At 45.2% G+C, this 18,481-nt stretch overlaps 2 protein-coding genes across 3 annotated transcripts; one reads left to right on the top strand and one right to left on the bottom strand.

Moving 5' to 3' along the window:
- Positions 1–1,042: 1,042 nt before the first annotated feature.
- On the top strand, positions 1,043–12,267 carry wdr26a (WD repeat domain 26a). Of its 2 annotated transcripts, none has more exons than XM_080006016.1 (14): positions 1,043–1,630; positions 2,247–2,346; positions 4,121–4,177; positions 4,269–4,405; positions 7,290–7,387; positions 7,481–7,637; positions 7,724–7,862; positions 7,958–8,098; positions 8,237–8,356; positions 8,558–8,703; positions 8,795–8,873; positions 9,438–9,567; positions 9,694–9,888; positions 10,433–12,267. In XM_080006016.1, the coding sequence occupies exons 1-14, from the start codon at positions 1,365–1,367 to the stop codon at positions 10,453–10,455; spliced, it is 1,788 nt and encodes a 595-aa protein (XP_079862142.1). In that variant the 5' UTR covers positions 1,043–1,364; the 3' UTR covers positions 10,456–12,267. The 2 variants fall into 2 exon arrangements, with proteins under 2 accessions (XP_079862142.1, XP_079862141.1); XM_080006015.1 differs by having other exon boundaries at positions 9,438–9,591.
- A 237-nt stretch (positions 12,268–12,504) lies between these two features.
- On the bottom strand, positions 12,505–15,950 carry cnih4 (cornichon family member 4). Its single transcript, XM_080006150.1, has 5 exons — positions 15,864–15,950; positions 15,052–15,120; positions 14,622–14,734; positions 14,155–14,295; positions 12,505–14,077 (listed from the first exon to the last, which is right to left on the bottom strand). Exons 1-5 carry the CDS (start codon positions 15,930–15,932, stop codon positions 14,050–14,052), a joined length of 420 nt encoding a protein of 139 aa, XP_079862276.1. The 5' UTR covers positions 15,933–15,950; the 3' UTR covers positions 12,505–14,049.
- Positions 15,951–18,481: the final 2,531 nt, after the last annotated feature.

The raw sequence follows: 18,481 nt of genomic DNA, 5'->3' as shown, positions 1-18,481 counted from the left end.
CGCGCCTTCACTCCAAATCATTTCCAATGCAACAATTTGGGGAAAACCTATTTTAAAGGACAAGTTTGTCGTATTTTAGTGGCATCTAGCGGAACGAACTTGGTGGAAATGGAATATAATGTTCATAAGGACGTTTGGGTGAGTGTGACTAGCGCATAATCCCATGAAAACATGAAACGTGTTTTCGTTACCTTAGATTGAGACGTGTTTATCTGCGTAGGGAGCGGGTCCCCTGTCACAGAGGCCGCCATGTTTCTACAGTAGCCCAGAAGGGACACACCAAACACTGGCTCTTCTTCCCACCAAACGTTATGGGGAGGTCTAGCCGGTTTGACTCTGCAAACGGATAATAAAAAACTATATCCTGCCAATGCTATCACAGTGAATGCCTAGAATAAAGTAGCCTTTTAGCATTATTTGGCTAATGTTGGCGTGTAGCCACCGTAGCTTCTTCTGATACACACTGCACCTTTAAATGAAGGACATCGAAATGTCCTCAGACTAATGAGTCGCCTACAGGTTTGGCACAGATTCGCTCGGAGAGCTCTTGCACGTCACCTGAGCTAACCCATCTCAAATCAGACAAAACGTTCATGAATCGCTCGCATGTGCATTACCGTCAAATGGGATTTGCGTAAAGTGTGAAGGCGAGAGCAAAAGTCAACAGACACGGCGTTGGCAAGTAGTCCGTCCTGTTGCTGCAGCATCTCAATTTGCTTTCACTGTTTATGAAATGAACTGACTGACTAGGCGGGGTCTTTACTTTTCTTTTAAAAATCCGATCCATTCAATGTCCAGCCACAATAAACAAAAAAATGGAGTAAATAAATACATTAAAAAAATGAAATAAAATAAATAACGTCAACGCAAACGTTGGTTGCGGCGACTTTTCAAAAGCGGCAGCGCCACCTAGCGCTTCGCGCGGCGACCCGGACGACATAGACGTGCTGGAATTTCCGGCGACGTCACCGGGCCAGCTCCATAACAAGGCTGCAGCTGTCGGAGAGCAACAATAACAAGCGGAGCAGGGGGCTGCGGGGCTGCGGAGCGCCGACCGACGAGGCCAAACACGGCTTACATAATCACCGACAACGCCAATGTATCCATCGAGCACCACTACACGATGCTGCTGAGTTAAACGTCCGCCCGGACAGCCGGAAGAACTGTCGCGGAAGAAACACCCGAGACTCGAGACGCAGAAGGAGCGGGGGGGGGGAAGCTCCGGCTGCTGCAACTGGGTCAGCGCGGCCCTTCCTGCGGCGGTTGGTTCAGGGGTTGGGGTTTAAAGTCGGATCAGTCATCGAGTTATCGAACCCGCATCGTGAGTGTCAACCCCCCCCGCCGCCCAGGTCGCCGTCCGTAACATGCAGGCGAACGGAGCCGGACAGGAGCCAGACCCGGAGCTGTCCTGTCGGAACGGTGCGCAGAACGGCGGCTCGTCGTCGTCGTCGTCCAACGGAGTCGTCTCGGTCACAAACAATGGCAACTCTGTCACCAACAACAACAACAACAACGGCCCGACCCCCTCCGAGGTCCCTTCCACCGTGAAGAAGAAGAAGCAGCGGCTGTCTCAGTCCGAGGAGGACGTGATCAGGCTGATCGGTCAGCATCTGCACGACCTGGGGCTCAAGTGAGTGTTGTGTCACAAAGCCCTGGTCGCTGAGATCTATGGAGGAATCGGGTCTTATTAACCACATGGATGTTGAGCGATAGGGAGGGGAGTCAGGAAAATTGGACACGAGCAGGTTAATTAACCCGTAATTATCAAGTCACAATGTGAGATGGTCATACATACACACAGTGTTTGGTACTTGGGACAGAGTACAACAGAGTGCATATCAGCAGTGATTAGAGTGGTGAGATTTTAACGCCCCTATGTGTATTATTTTCAGTCTAAAAAAAATATATATATATATAATTTTTATCATGTACACCTATCCACAAAAGTTAACAGGGATTAGCACTATTAAGTGGCAGTTGTGCCGAAGTAAAGTAGAAATAGCATAAAGCAGTGTGTAGCAATAATATACTAGGAACTATCTGATGAAAAATATTTGTATAGCCATGTTGTATTAGTATATCTATAGTCTGATCTGATAGCGTCGCAGTATTACAGACAATGTGGCATCGCACTAATAACAGTAGTATGAAATATGAAACAGTGCCGTAACATTTGGTTTCCGATACATGCAACATAGACTATTGCGTAGGTTTTCTCCAACCACATGTTTTATAATTGTCTGCAGTCAGACGGTGGACCTGCTCATGCAGGAGTCCGGCTGCAGGCTGGAGCATCCCTCTGCTACCAAGTTCCGGAATCACGTGATGGAAGGAGAGTGGGACAAGGTCAAGTTTGTTTTTCTGAAAATGTATCCATGAGTCTAGGAAACCCCTGTAGTTGTGTCCATGTGGATTACGTTTCAAATCAATGTGTTGAACTGCTGATGATTGACTGTGCTTGGAATCATCTCGAGTCATTGATTTACACATTGTACTCCTGCTAAAGGATATTCCTAAATTATTGAGGTAAATCCTTTTCCTTGTCTTAGCCGGATGGAGAAAGATTTGCCTATCGCAAATCTCCAGTGTAAATGGGAGCGATTGAGACAGATTTGCCTTTTGAGCCAGTTTCACAATTAAGTCCCCCGAAAACCATGACAAAAGTCCTTTCAGAAGACGAGAAGCTCTCGTTGCAGTCAGAAATATGTTCAGACAGTTACATGTCAAGATATTTGAGTTGTGCTTAGGCTATTACTTCAAGTTGTGACAGTTTAACTTAGTTGGGGGTGTCAGCCAGGTCTCTCTCCTGACATTTGAGATTGGACAGATATTATAAATTACATTATCATAATATCAGATATTTTAAAACTTAAAGCGCAATTACTGAAGATACTTTCAACTACTGTCCACTTCATGTTTTCTGAAAGGACCTTTGTTATACTTTTTAGACAAAATAGTTTTCCCCGCTAAACTACATTGAATATTTACTGCATTGAACTGTATGACACTAATCTATAAACATTTTTTAAAGTTGCAAAGATGTTGCAAAAAAATAAATTCCATGGTGCAGCTTAATCACATATTATACTATCAGTTAATCAACATTGTGATTAAACTGTTTGAATTTGCTATGAATGGTGGCTCCATTATAACTTTAGGATTATTAGGGGTCTAGAAGGAAGTGCGGGAGCCCTATTGTTTTTGTTCCGATTTTTATTCTTCTTCTAGCCATTCTCTGGCTGAAGGTGCCTGGCGCTCAGAAACCGTGAAACTCACGGGCATGAAACCAATAAATTGTATTGGGGGCAGTCCAGACATGCTGTGGTCCAAGTTTAATGTAGGGGTACTAAGGAAAAAATGGGAAAAAAATTGCGAAATTTTTCTGAATATTTGGAAGGAACCAGAAGTAGTGGAGCAGGGCACATTGTGACATCATCAACCAAGTTGGTATACACGTGCAGGGTACGACCGAGGCGTTTTTGTTTTGTTCTCCTTAAAGCACATTGCCTTAATAACCACGTTTAATTGAACTGTCTTCAATTGATCCCATTATTGCCATTGGTGAAACTACTGAAGTGCATGGCCGTTCAATATGTAAGACTTTCTAAGACATTTTAATGTCACAGTTTAATAAAATGTCAGCGATTCAGTCCTGTGTTCCACAATGGAAGATTAAACCAGCGTTTAAGGTCATACACCGGGGGAAAGACGTTGTGACTCAGCCGCAGAGCCCTAAAGCCCCGCCCCCTGCTGGCGGGCTGTTCACTGTTCATTAGAGATTATTAATATTACACGTGTCCAAATTGCACCAAATTTGACATTGCACGTGCTTGGGCCCCCAGCAATACGCCCGCCAGAGACAGACAGATTCCTTCCTTTATAGTTAGATTAGATATAGTTAGATTACTGCGACTAACCTGGACCCCATGCACTGCTGCCTGCAGCTCTGTCTATAATTATAATATACAATAATAATATATAATTATAATTGGAGGAATGCTACGACAGAATCTGACATACCTGGTGTGATATTACATGATATACCTGTATTTACTCACAGGTTAGTAGAAAATAGTAATAAATAGTACCAAGAAATAATTGATGTGATCTTTTCCTTTAGGCTGAGAGTGACCTCAATGAGCTGAAAGCGTTGATGCATTCTCCAAGTGCCATTGTGGTAAGTTTAGTCGAAGTTTAAGTAAAGGCTCTTCAAACGTATTCATGCAGTAGATGCGATCCACACTTTTTGCCTTTGTCTCCTTTCGTAGCGAATGAAGTTCCTGCTGCTGCAGCAGAAGTATCTGGAGTACCTGGAGGACGGGAAGGTTCTGGAGGCGCTGCAGGTGCTCCGAGCCGAGCTCACGCCTCTCAAGTACAACACGGAGCGCATCCACATCCTGAGTGGGTGAGTTACCAACACTGACCACCACCCTCATTTGGAAGTATTGCCATTTTTTTAATACAATACAAATAAGGGCTGAACGATTAATCAAGATTCAAACCGACATCGGAATTTTAATAGAACGCAATTTTCAAGTCACAAAATCACAGACTAAAAAAACCCAAATAAATAAATAAATAAAGCCTTTTTTTTGAATGTTACACGATCTAACCAATAGGGCTGTCGATGGCTGGCTCTTTCTAAAGGTGAGATAGGCAGCGGCCCAGCACGCCATCCCGGGGGGGCGGGGCGGTGGTGATCTGTCTCCCTCCCCATTTATTTCATGTCTCCTTATGGAACGACACAGGTGTGTATGGAATTAAACCACCCATAATGGGGTCACTTTCTCCCTGACTCTTACCAGCCCCGCCTGTCGCGATTGTTTTAACCGCACCTTCTGCCCGCTGCTCAGTGAGACCCGCTGCTCCGGCCCAGGCTGCGGCTCAGGCTGCTGTGCGGCGTGTGCTGCTGGCAGAGCCCGCAACACCCGTAGAGTCAGGAGAGGGCCTCTTCCAGAACACTGCGTCTGAGTGTTTGTTTTTTTTTTTTTTTTTTTTTTTTATACCTTTTTTTTAATTTTTTTTAATTTAATGAGCATAAAGCTGTCCCTAAGCGCATGGATGTAAAAAAAACCCCAACAAAAACAGCCGTTCGTGCTGAAACAACGCATATTTTTCAAATGTTAATTTTCAGATTCGAACAATCACAAGGCTTGAAGTTAAATCAATGAGTCAATATTCTTCTGTGATTGAAGGTTTTTCTTTTTACAATTCAATAGTTAAATAAGGATATTTTATTCATATCAATCTCATTTCATCATAGGCCTGGCCGACAGGAAAGAGCAGTTTATATGTTGACTGTATCCAATGTTGCGTTAGTCATACTATAGAAAGATTTATTGCGTGTGTTTAGTGAATGATACTGAAGATAAAAAACTTTAAAAAATCACATACTAAATCATAATTCCAATTTTGGTCTAAAAAAATGGCGTTTTTGATTATTTTTCCCAAATCGTTCAGCTCTAATACGAATCTGAAACGTCTCGTCGGGTTGCAAAATGTTGGGCAACATTTTCAAAGGTGGAAATTTTGCTTGGGACTTTATGTGGAAATTAACAGGAATAAAATGGTAATAAATGGGTTATCTGTTATCTATGCAGATCAAAACATAAACCTTTTACCATATTTTATTCAGACATAATTGCAAACTCTAGTACAAATAGAAACAAGACAGTCGGGGGGGAAAACATCGTTTTAAGTCTAACTTTAATTAAATGAGTTGATTCTTTACTTTGTATATTTTTTAATTGAACATCTGTGACTATACAACAAGAAAGCTCTTCCTCTCAGGCGGCCGTGTCCTCATCCTCATTGTCCTTTCTGAGGACGTCTCTGTGTCAGGCTCTGTTGTCCCATCTCTGCTGCTCAGTGCTGTGCCACGCAGGGCTGAGCCCAGTGAAGCCCCGGCTGCTTCCCGGTGTGTTTCCACTCAGCGAGCAGGACTGTGCTACGGTGTTGCTATAGTAACATGATGCCACGCTCAGCCGTTATTCTGCTGCGCTCGGTACATAATGCTAATCGCTCGTTTGACACTTTCAGGGAGTTGTTTACGGGTGGGATGGAGAAGGAGTGTGAGGTGAACTGTTTGTGAATCACTTCGTCTGCCCACATTCTCAACAGAGCATGCATTTTGGTTTTGGTCCACTGGATATTCATTTTCTTATTAACTTAAAGTGGCAATAGACAATTTTTGCGCCACCGTCACAAAGACAACCGGATCGCTTCACGATCGCTCAAGAGTGCTGCGTGGAAATGAACACCACCACTTTGGAAATAACAGAGAAGACAGAAGCATGTTCACTGAAGAGGTCAATTGAGATTTTTACAATTTTTTCGCATCAACCTCGAGTGAGAAAGGGCACAAATCACAGTGAGATAATATTTGTGATTGGCACAAAGTGTGTGTGTGTGTGTGTGTGTGTGTGTGTGTGTGTGTGTGTGTGTGTGTGTGTGTGTGTGTGTGTGTGTGTGTGTGTGTGTGTGTGTGTGTGTGTGTGTGTGTGTGTGTGTGTGTGTGTGTGTGTGTGTTCGTTCCACTTAATTGGGGATATCCAAAACATGCTACAAGATCTAGCATTGCCCCGTCGTTGTTTTTTTGTTTTTTATTATTATTTTTTTTTTATTGTTTTTTTTCAATAAATAAGTTCATTGTTATAATTTTAAGATTTTTATTTATTTTTTATTCAAATGTGGTAATAATTACTAAATTCACCAGCTTATACTTTCCATGGAACGATAGATTTACTATGAAGTTTACCACTAGCAATCCTAGTCTCCTGTTCCCTCTCTTTATAGATACTAGTGCATGCCTGTTCACGAAGACATTTCAATTGCACAGATTCACAAAATGTCAATGATTCAGTCCTGTGTTCCACAATGGAAGATGAAGTTGCCGGTTAAAAGTCATACACCGGGGAAAGACTCTTTGTGACTCAGTTGCAGAGCCCTGAAGCGCCCCCTGCTGGCCCGCTGTTCATTTTCTATTGAAAGTATTAATATTAAACGTGTCGCGTGTCCAAATTGCACCAAATTGGACACTGCACGTCCTTGGGTCCCCAGCAATACACCAGCCCAGTGTGGAGTAGATCGGATGAACGGTTGGCGAGATAATCGAAGGCCATACAGACGCACAGATTCCTTGCTTTATAGTAAGATATTCTTATTTGCTGTCAACGCCAGAAACAGAATCAGCATTTTTTTCTCCAAAACTTCAGCTAAATTTGACAATAACTCTGACCTCTGTTGAAATACGAGTAGCACTGGGTAAAGCCGTGTCTTCCCTCTGTCAGGTACCTGATGTGCAGCCACGCCGAGGACCTCCACGCCAAAGCCGAGTGGGAAGGCAAGGGCATGGCGTCGCGCACCAAGTTACTGGACAAGCTACAGAGTGAGAGCAGCTTCGCACGCAATAGATATTATTGGATGTCTCCATAGAATCCGGTCTAAAAAAACCCCTCTTCTGCTATCTCGGCCCACCCAGCGTACCTGCCCCCTTCGGTGATGCTGCCCCCTCGCAGGCTGCAGACTCTGCTGAGGCAGGCGGTGGAGCTGCAGAGGGAGCGCTGCCTCTACCACAACACCAAGCTGGACAGCGGCCTCGACTCGGTGTCCCTCCTCCTGGACCACGCCTGCAGCCGGTAAACAACCTTTCGCTTCGATTTGAAACGCGTCACCGAACGTGGGAATTTCGGACCCCTTGCTAAATTTCCGCTCTTATCCTTAGGAAACAGTTTCCCTGCTACACTCAGCAGATCCTCACCGAGCACTGCAACGAAGTGTGGTTCTGCAAGTTCTCCAACGACGGCACCAAGCTGGCGACGGGCTCCAAAGACACCACGGTCATCGTGTGGCACGTCGACACGGTAACCAGAGCACCGACTTACGCAGTGATGGGTGTACGAAGATAAACAGGGAGTGTAATGGGAGACGTCTTATCTCTGTTGCTGTGTGGCGACAGGAGACCCACCAGTTGAAGTTGATGAAGACCCTGGAGGGCCACGCCTACGGCGTCTCTTACCTGGCGTGGAGCCCCGACGACGCCTACCTGATCGCCTGCGGCCCCGACGACTGCTCTGAGCTCTGGCTGTGGAATGTCCAGGTAACCTCAAGGCCCGAGGAAGTGGAGCGAGGCTCTGAAAGGGGGAGAAAACGAAAAAAAAACAAACAGAGAAGCCAAGCGTACAAAACACCGCCAGGCGTGTTACGTGACGGTTTGCCTCTTGTCTTCACTGTCCAGACGGGGGAGCTGCGAACCAAGATGTCGCAGTCGCACGAGGACAGTCTGACCAGCGTGGCGTGGAACCCAGATGGCAAGCGCTTCGTCACCGGCGGGCAGCGAGGCCAGTTCTATCAGTGTGTGAGTGTCGTTCACGCCATCCAGCGCCCTTATGTGCCGCCGTTTGGGTTCAGGCGGGTGGAGCATCAGCGTTTCCTCAGACAAAATACCGCTGTGCCATTCCAACCGTGTCGCTTTCAATTTGTGATCACGAACCAGGATGGGTCGTAGTCTTTTTGTTTTTTTTCTTATTGCTCCCCCGCCCGCCTTGCCTCCTCCCAGGACCTGGATGGAAACCTCCTGGACTCCTGGGAGGGGGTGCGGGTCCAGTGTCTGTGGTGCCTCAGCGACGGCAGGACCGTGCTCGCATCCGACACACACCAACGCATCCGGGGTTACAACTTCGAGGACCTGACGGACAGAAACATGTGAGGAATCCGGGAGGTTCGCCGGCACCGCGACCCGTGGGAAATAACCGCCCATCGATTTGAGGTTTTGTGTGTTTTGTCTTCTTCGCAGAGTGCAAGAGGACCATCCCATCATGTCTTTCACTGTTTCAAAGAACGGGAGGTTAGCGCTGCTCAATGTCGCCACTCAGGTGAGCCGTCTGGGTCTTTGTGCCGTGGATTGTTCCGAAGATTTTTGGTGTTTTAAAGTGGTAATCCATTCACGTCTTCTATGTGGGGGGATCATATACGTCCCAGAATTCCACTCGACTCCACTTTTTGTTTTGGGTTGTTTTTTTTAAACATCTGGGCTTACCCTTGTCTTCGCTCTTAGACAGTCCGATCCTTTTCTCCAAAGTTTGCCGACTTCTGTTCATAAATATACGTTTTTTTCCCTCTGGTCATTAGAGGTGGTGAGGATATTTTCTCTTCTTTCTTTGTGAAGGTTCAATGATCAATAACGACGGTGTACTGATCACAGCCTAGCTATGCTCACTTTGAAAATCCCGATCTCTGCATTCTCGCCGGGAAAGGCGGACCCCGCCACCAAACAATGGAGATAGCATATAGAGGAGAAAATGCATCACACAAATACACTGAATGTCTGTTTCTTTAAGAATGGCAGTTAAAAATATGTGTTAAAAGTGAAACATTTTAACACAATAATAATCTTTCTGTCTGCCACGTAAATGAACTTTTGGTGATATTCCGTGCAGGGAGTGCACCTGTGGGACCTGCAGGACCGCGTTCTAGTCAGGAAGTACCAAGGCGTGACCCAGGGATTCTACACCATCCACTCCTGCTTCGGAGGACACAACGAAGACTTCATAGCCAGTGGGAGTGAAGGCAAGACCACCGTCACCGATCACCGTGTGTTGTTTTTTGGTTTTTTTTCGGGTTTTTTTTGCATAATGTTTGACCTTTTTTTTCCATTCTAATAACAATTAACAAGCTTTGCGACTCCTTCTGCAGACCACAAAGTTTACATCTGGCACAGGCGCAGCGAGCTGCCCATCGCAGAGCTGACCGGCCACACCCGCACCGTCAACTGCGTGAGCTGGAACCCCGTCCTGCCGGGCCTGCTGGCCAGCGCCTCCGACGATGGGACCGTCCGCATCTGGGGGCCCGCGCCCTTCCTGGACGTCCAGGACGCAGAGGGAATACATGGTAAAGACGGAGAACTAGGATTTGCTGTTATTTTTGATCATTAACTCCCAGCCAAGACAAAGCCAAGCTTGTGCCAAAAGCCGAGCCCCGGTTTATTCAGAGTCAGAATCTGGTTATTGTCATGTCATTTGTCATGGTGAGGTTTGGTGCATTTCACTAGAGGGGATTAGCACTCAAAAAAAAAAAAAAGCTTAACAGTCTGGAAAAAGGAGAATTAAAAAAAGTAAACAAAATGGATACATAAAAATATAGAAAATTGAAACGTGATGGTATGCACATGATAAAATATAATTATGGGTATATAGGTAATTACAAATGTGAATTATTACTTTTTATTCTTGTTCTAGAATGATCCCGTATTTTAAATGATGGTAGAGGGTGGTTTTGTTTTTATCTTCTCTGTGTTCAGCTTAGTTACAATTGGTAAAAAAAGAAATGCAGCCAAATCCCGCACAGTTTTCCTCTAATTGCTCCAGGAAATAAACTGCCCGAAAGAAAAAGTATTCCAAATATCAAACCCAACCTTCTACCTCTGTTCTTACAGAAAGTTCCAGCATGGACAGCTGATGGTGACCCAGAGAGAGAGGACACTATGTAACAGACTCTTTGAAAACGGATGAAGCCGAGAGACCGTCTTTTAAGTTTTCCAAACGGCTGCCTCCAGGAGGCTGGGCCACTGGTGCTGTTTGGGTTTGGCAAGGCCGTGACGTTGCCACGGGGGCTGTGGCTGGGGGTGGGAAAATGAATACATTTGAGCTTTGATGAACCGCGCACAGCGCTCTTTCTCTTTCTCTTTCTCTCTCTCTCTCTCTCTCTCTCTCGCTGAATCGACTCCCGTCCTGTCCACGGTGACACACCCACCCCCGGACCACCGAAACAAAGCGTCCAAAAATGCAAATTCCTCATCTTTTATTATTTATTGTCGACAATGTTATTTATTCTACCTAGTCCGTTTGAGTAGTTCTAGGCTGCTGCGACACACGGCGAATAGGATTTTGTTATTCTGTGATGCAGCTTTAAGTTTCGTGTGAATGGCTCGATCATCATTTGAAGAGTAGTTTCAACAACAACAACAACAACAAAAAAATCTATATATAAATATATGCATACATCTATTTTTTTCACCTCCTGGACCTTAGACAGATTTTAATTGCAAGACTTTTAACATGATGTAATGGATGTCACACCCACCGAAGAGAATATTGGAAATGTTTAGTTTATTTCTTGCTCCTTGGTTTTTTTAACAAGTTACATCTAATGTGTTTTTATTTTCTTTTTAATTTTTTGCTGGTTTAGGCTTTTTGGGGGCTCATGGTTGGCGGGGTGGCGGGGGCGTGTTGTGTAGGCTTGCGTAAGACAAGGTGTTTCCCCTTAATGCAGTGTGTCCCCGCTTCACCTCCTCGTGCATGTACTTAGGGTAAGCTGCCTTTTTTGGGGAAGAGTTTTTTTTGTGGTTTGTAAAGAACTAGAGTCGTCAAAATGAATTATCTCTTACCTATTTTACTCGGTTGTCGAACCCTCATCTCCGCACTGAGGGTCGATAAAGATTGTGCTGTTTTTTTTTTGTTTTGTTTTCAGGATACCGGTCTAATTTGTGTGTAAGCCACTGTGGTGCCCCCAAAACCCTTGCCTTTAGTGTGTTACCTCCTCCAACCACATCTAAAATTGTATGTTTATTTCTGCTAGACAATTTCCCATCTCCCCAGCTGAGCTTTATTTAAAAAACAAAATAAATCGTACTTGTGTGATTAGATTTTTTTTTCCCCAAGTTATGCTGAGTTATGTTTTACAGACGACCACGTACATTTTGTCAAGTTTTTTCCCTTTTTATCATTCTAAGTGGAGTTCTATTTTTTTGTCGACCCCACTGCACATTTTGTACACGTGTGTGTTTTATTCTAATATGAACTTGTACAAAGCGTGTGTCCATGGGAGAGTCAACCCCGCCGGATATGATGTTCTATGTAATCTGCTGTGAAATCTGTGTTATGGCATGTATCGTACATGTGTATCCTGCGGCTGAGAACGGCCCTCCACTGCGTTAGACGCGTGCCTGTCTAGGGGTCGGACCACCAGCTTCTCCCTCAGTCTCTTCACGGAACACACCCCCACATAGATGTACACTCTCACAAGACGATATCAAACACTTAACACGTGGTTTATTAGGTTCTGCTTTTGTTTTGCGTCCTAGTATTTTTTTGGGGCGCTTATTGTGAAGGGTCATTGGCAAATTTGAAAAACAAAAACAAAAAAAAACAAGGTTTGCCAGAATTCATTTTACATTTAAATGTGTTATTAATTAAAGGTGATTGTTCTGTGTCTTTGTGTAGGGGAAGTGTCATGTATGCATATTTTCAATAAAGCATTCAGGGTTTTAAATGGGAACTCGATTGTTTTCTGTCTGTCTGGTCTGTCACCATTGACAAAAAAAAAAAAGTTAATATATGTGAAGTTGTGTCATATGTGAATGTTGTGTTGAATATTGATATTTTTAATAAGGTTTGCCAACCAAAAACGTTTTCATAAACTACAGGACATAACAGCATCTCTGCCCTCAGAAAATGCACGGTTTTGGGAAGATGCTAAATATCTCCACCAATTAGTGACCAATGTTTTACTAGTTTTTTTCCTGTTCGGGTGCGCACACACACACACAGATGGCCTATGACTCCGGGGTTTCATGAATTCAGAGCGGGTCTTTCGTTCATCCTTTTCTGAAGAGCAAAAGATAATTTATGAAAAGCTTTTGTTTTTGCAGAGTATGGTGAGTGTAATGTGTATTTTCTTTTATTAAAACATGCATTTGATTTTCAAGTTTATTTATGAAACGCCATTTCCAAAATGGAATAGATTTCAACCATGACACAAAGTGTGAATCAGAAATGAGGATGAACAAACACATTTGCAGTGAAACAGCAAACATCTGCCAAATGGGTTCCTCACAAAAGCACATTGCCTTGATTCTCTGAATACTGATGCAAACGGTTTTCGCACACTGGAGTGACGGTGCATTCTCCAAGTTGCATACGTTCCCCTGAGAATCCTTTCATACGAGAAAAAACATGAACCTTCGACCAGAGAGGATGACAGATTATTAATAATCACACAGCATTTCATAAAAATAAAAAAAAAATATTCAGTAAACATGAGTTGTCGGGAGTGTAGCGGTAAAGTAATTTAAGAAATACTGTATATCCACCATTTGATATAGCTGCTCCTTAAACCCGAATTAAAACTCAATTTTTGATAAAAAGATGAGGAAATTTAACTAGAGGGACCTCAAGTTCAAAAGTTTTGAAAGTCGTCCACTTGAGTTCAAAGAGAAGAGCAGAAAAGACAGATTTTGGCAAAATAGATTTAGGGAGAGCTGATTGCTTTGAAGCACGCTGGACGTTGAGCAAAAGATCCCCAGCGACAAACTGTGATCGCTGGCGCGGTCAAAGCCATCTCCATGACACAAGAACTAGTCCATGCAATGGATGAACAGTGTAGTGCATTGCAGTCCTGTGACCCTTATGAACAAAAACCTACGCAAACACACAGAGACCCACCCACTAAATACAGGCACACACACACACACACACACACACACACACACACACACACACACACACACACACACACACACACACACACACACACACACACACACACACACACACACACACACACACACACACACACAGGCACACACACGTAAGATGACATTTCATTTGTGAACCAACATTACGTTTCTTTAAGAGGGGAAGCTGTGAAGGTTTGGATCCAGTGGTAGTGTGTGACGCTGCTCTGGCTCTGGCCCACGACGCGTGTGCATAAAGTTTACGTTTGAAGAACAGGACTCCATGGGCCCCATGTTTATCAAGCGTTTCAGAGTCCTAACCGCCCCAAAAATGCTCAAAAGTGACACAAATTTGGTCCTGTTTTTTTTTTTTTTTAGTCGTAGGAGTAACAGCATTTTATCAGCTATCAACGGGTGTAGACTGCACCTACATCCTGCCGGAGATGGTAGTAGTTTTTCTTCGGCTAAGACAGGTGATGAGATGCTTTTACTCCTACAACCGCCCAACGCCGCTGTTCTGGAAACTTTTATGCAAACCGCACCAGGACACTATGTTTAAAATCACCAGAGTCGAAAGGTTAAGCAGCATCCCAGACCGGTCAGTCGTTGATCAATGCCAGGATCATGCTGTAAAGAGGAGGGCCAAACAGGGTTAGAGAAGGAATGAATTGAAAACTCTCTCTCTCTCACTCACCCTCTCTCACCTGTACAAATAAATGAAGAAGCAGAGCAAGTGGAAGCCCAGTTTGATCATTGCCTCCTTCATGTGCGACTTCAACTGCCCCCGGTTGTGGATCTCGGTCGGGTCAAAGACCCCCATGTTCCCCAGGGGTACCTTCACGTACCTAAAGGGTGAACAAGGATAAAGAGAAACCAAATAGCTGCGAAGCACGACACCAGGGAACGATGCACCCATAGGGGGAAAGTATTCTCTGACATAACTGAGAATATCCCCCCCCAAAAAAAATATATTAAGTACTTTCACTGGAGAAATGTTGAATATATGAGAATCATTGTGTGCTCATAAGCCAAAACTAAATATTGAATTTCAGTGTTCAGTCTAAGTAATGAATCAAAACGGATTGAATCAAATCAAAATAATTCAAATATTTGCTTTTGTTTTGAATCCGGAGCCCAAAGCTCCACACAGCGGCGGTGGCCATCTCATTACCTGTATATATTCCAGGCCGCCACAGGCAGGTTGAGGAGGAAGACGAACCAATGCATGGAGACCAACATCAGCACGGTGGAAAGGCCTTGGCCAATGAATTCTGGAATCACCCACTGTGCAAAAAAAAAAAAAACCCCAAAAAACATAGGTTGTCAGAACCAATAGATTAAACAAGGTAATGACAATCACCATGACACAATACATGCTCCATGTCGATCAACAGGGCAACCCTGCTAACACGGTATTTAACTCCTCCCCGTCTACAAAAACAAAACAAAACATGCGTCGTAAAGGTTAGTTGTCAATTCACTGACTACATGGAGAAAAAAAAAGCACATTGCGCGTTCATTATATTCCCAACGGCCGCTGCAAAAAAAAACAAAACAACAACAAAATAAAACAGAAAATAAAAAAAGATCGACGATCTTACTTTGTTGAGCTTGGAGCAGCAGGCCCTGGCGTTGATGTAGTCACACTCCAGATCGGAGAGGGTGATGATCTGCGCGTCGCGTTAAGGTGGTGCCCCTCTCAACGCGGCGTATCCTCCACCCCACGACCCCGCCCGGACACTCAAAACCCTGGATCAGCTCCGCCAGATGCATTTCGGACCGGCCGCCGATTCGGTCGGCGGTTTCACAAACTCCAATTGGAAACTGCGATCACGTTATTCCCCAGTGTCCTGCATCTGCTATGCATATACACTGTGCAGCTTATGGGCGTGAGTTTGGGGGCATTTTTTTTTTTTTTAATTATTTTGACTTTTCTGAACTCGCGTTAAAAGAAATAACGTGGGTTTTAGTTGAGGCTCTACAGTCTGAGCGTCTTTCTTTCGTTGCATCGAGACTGCTGAGCATCCTTTACTACGCCGCGCTGTCTCCGCCACCCGTTACGCAGACCAGCCCCACGTATGTGTCAAACGTTTTGGCCTAACAGACAGATTGAGGCTCGGACCTCTGACCCGGCGCCGCTGTCGGGGACGCGCCGGGTGTTAAGTCGTGTTCAAACGCTTGTGCCTCTGCGAACCGGGAGGTTTCATGTGGGAAAACAAGCGTCGGACCGCGGCTGACACTTGTAGCCCGCCGCCCACACGGCTCGACGGCTGCCCCCGGCGGTGGCAGCCTTACAAACAAAACAAACAAAAAACAACCCAAAACAAACAAATGAAACGCCGTTGAAAGGGCTCGGCTTTGGGCGAGAGAATTGCACCGCAGCCGGCTTTCGGAGCAGCCGAGAAAAGGATACGAAGTACACCGAGAGAAAGATCAGCGCACAGCAGTCGACCAGCGACAGAATAAACACCGCGGCCTCCATTATTGTTTCTTTTTTTGGTGTTTTTTTTCCGCTTCTGCCGGCGACCTGTCGACACTTCCGGTCCTTGTCGCTCAGCCAATCAGAAGGGCCCAGATAATCGGGCGCCGCCACCTGGCGTTCTGGAGCGACACCTTTTACGCTTTAATCTGCGTTTGAATTAAAATATCACGAATATGTGTCAATATTATGAACACAACTTCTTACCACATACTCATAACCCGTCATTTATCCTGTGCATAGTTTCGCATTTTGTGCGTTTCCAGAAAGAAAGAACAAGACACAGTCTTTATTCGTCACGCAACACACCACACTACAACACACACACACACACACACACACATGCACATGCTTTGGATGGTGGCCGGTGAAATGGCTCCTCTGCTTTTGACCCATCCTGGCTTGTCCTTCCTCCGCGGGCACAGCCAGGAGCAGTGGGCAGCGTACGTAGACGCGCCCGGGGACCAGGTGATAAGTGTCCATCGCTGGTCAGACGATGATGGGTGCATGTTTTTTGGTGGGGGGTCCTTACTGACGTGAGGTGGAGGAAACCCCATGTGAGCACGGGGAGAACATGCAAACTCCACACAGAAAGGCTCCTCTTTGGGAGATAACCCGCCCGGAGCACGGTGCCAACAGCGCCCCAGGCGGGAATCGAACCCAGGACCTTCTTGCTGTGAGGCAGCAGTGCAAATATGGTGCGTGCACGCGACCATATTTGACAATTTTTTTTTTATCGTATTCCTAGTATCTGGAGGGGGAGCGCGGAATGTGTAAACATTTGCACTTAAAAATACAAATATAAAAATGTCGTTTTGTGTTGATTACAATCTGGTGTTAGCTTGGTTTTACATTGCCTCCTTGTGGCTAAAAGATAAACATTATGCTACAAAAAAGAAAAACTAATACTTTAAATATCATGTTTGGGAGAGTTTAATACTGAATGGACTGCTTTTTGATTCTGGTCAAAAATGACACATAAAGAATTATCATGTGGGGAAATGATTTATTTATTTAAGGTTAAAAATAAAACGTATTCTAAATAATGCGTTCAAATAATGTATTATGATACAGTTCAGACTCTAATGCTTATATTATACTATACTATACTAATACCATATCATTATACAATGTTATATCACACTACTATACTCTCTACTACTATATGTTATACTTTGGTCTATTATAAAACCACCCTACATTATACATCGTTATAAATAGTATATACAGTACTTTACTGTATACTTAACCATACTTTTATAATTATTGCTACTGCTTCTATCACTGGATTAGCACTTTCTTTAATCTATAATCTGTGTTTTCCCGCTGCGTCAAGGCGGCCTTTTGCCGTGTTGTCAAGGGTTAGAATTCTCCTGGCTCCCTCCGTGGAGCTCGCGGCCGCTCACACCAAGCTTGTGATTGCACACCTCACAGACTTCGGGTTCGCGATGGACTGGGAGAAGAGCACTCCCATACCCAATCAGCAGGTAGTCTATCTGGGTTTACAGTGAGACACAGTGCAGATGAGGGTCCGGTTGTCCGAACCATGGAGAGCGGACGTTATAGCCGTTCTCGGACGTGTCCGGGTGGGCCACTTAGTAACGGCACTGACCATCATGAAGCTGCTCGAGCTGCTGCTCGCTGCTGTTGGGCCTCCAACATATGTGCAGTTTCCAGCGATGGTTTGGAGGGCTCCGGTTGGACCCGGTGTGTCATCGACTGCGGGTGTTGGTTGTACCACGATCCCTTGACAGGGATCTAGCCTATTGGAGAGCTCCCCGGACCCTCACACAGGGCATGTGTCTGGGCTGAATCTATTTTTTATGCACAGGTTTTCACGGACACCTCCCTGATGGGATGGGCGGTCAGGCGGTCAGGCGGTAGGGACCGCCTGACCGCCAGGCACCAGGTCCTGAAGGGCCAGGATGTGCAAATCAGGTCAGACAACCGGGCTACGCTGGCCTACATCAACCGCCAAGGGGGTGTGAGGCCACTGGCGCTGCAATACACGGCCAGGAGGCTGTGGGAATGGGCGTAGCTGCGTCTTTGCTCTCCGTCGGCGAGTCACATCCCAGGCCACCTGTACATGGACCTCATGTCGTGGAAAGGACCCAGTGAAGCAGACTGGTGCATCCATCCAGATATAGTGCTCCAGTCGTGGGGACTATTCAGGATGGCACAGCTCCTCTTTGCATCGAGGCAGACGGCTCAGTGTCCTCTGTAGTCACCAATCAAAAGTCTGCAGTGCTATCACGTGACCGTTGCGGAAATGGGTAACGCAACATTTTTTATAAATTTCTACTACAAATATGGACCAATTTAGACCAAACCCGGACAACAGCGTGTCGGAGCTGCCCCGAAAACAAATCGTATTCATTCGTGCCCGTGGGTTCGTCGGTTCCACGAGCTCCATACACAAGTGACGTCATTTTTTCGTGAACAAAAACAATAGGGCTCCCCGCCCCCTTCGGGGCATGGACCCCCAGTTAACACAATTGTGGGGAAATATTTTAAGAGAGGGGAATGCCTAATGAAATGGTCCTTTTTTGAAA

The sequence above is a fragment of the Zeus faber genome, assembly GCF_960531495.2.
Source record: "Zeus faber genome assembly, chromosome: 8".
NCBI lineage: Eukaryota > Metazoa > Chordata > Actinopteri > Zeiformes > Zeidae > Zeus > Zeus faber.
The sequence above is the reverse complement of the archived record's forward strand: the minus strand, read 5'-3'. Positions and strand labels throughout refer to the sequence as shown.

Coding starts and splice junctions, on each gene's coding strand:
- wdr26a (XM_080006015.1), top strand. CDS start 1,365: ATGCAGGCGAACGGAGCCGGACAGGAGCCAGACCCGGAGCTGTCCTGT. Junction 1,631..2,246: donor CTGCACGACCTGGGGCTCAA/GTGAGTGTTGTG, acceptor AATTGTCTGCAG/TCAGACGGTGGACCTGCTCA. Junction 8,874..9,437: donor TGCTCAATGTCGCCACTCAG/GTGAGCCGTCTG, acceptor TATTCCGTGCAG/GGAGTGCACCTGTGGGACCT.
- cnih4 (XM_080006150.1), bottom strand. CDS start 15,932: ATGGAGGCCGCGGTGTTTATTCTGTCGCTGGTCGACTGCTGTGCGCTG. Junction 15,121..15,863: donor TCTTTCTCTCGGTGTACTTC/GTATCCTTTTCT, acceptor CGCGACGCGCAG/ATCATCACCCTCTCCGATCT. Junction 14,735..15,051: donor GCTGCTCCAAGCTCAACAAA/GTAAGATCGTCG, acceptor TTTTTTGCACAG/TGGGTGATTCCAGAATTCAT.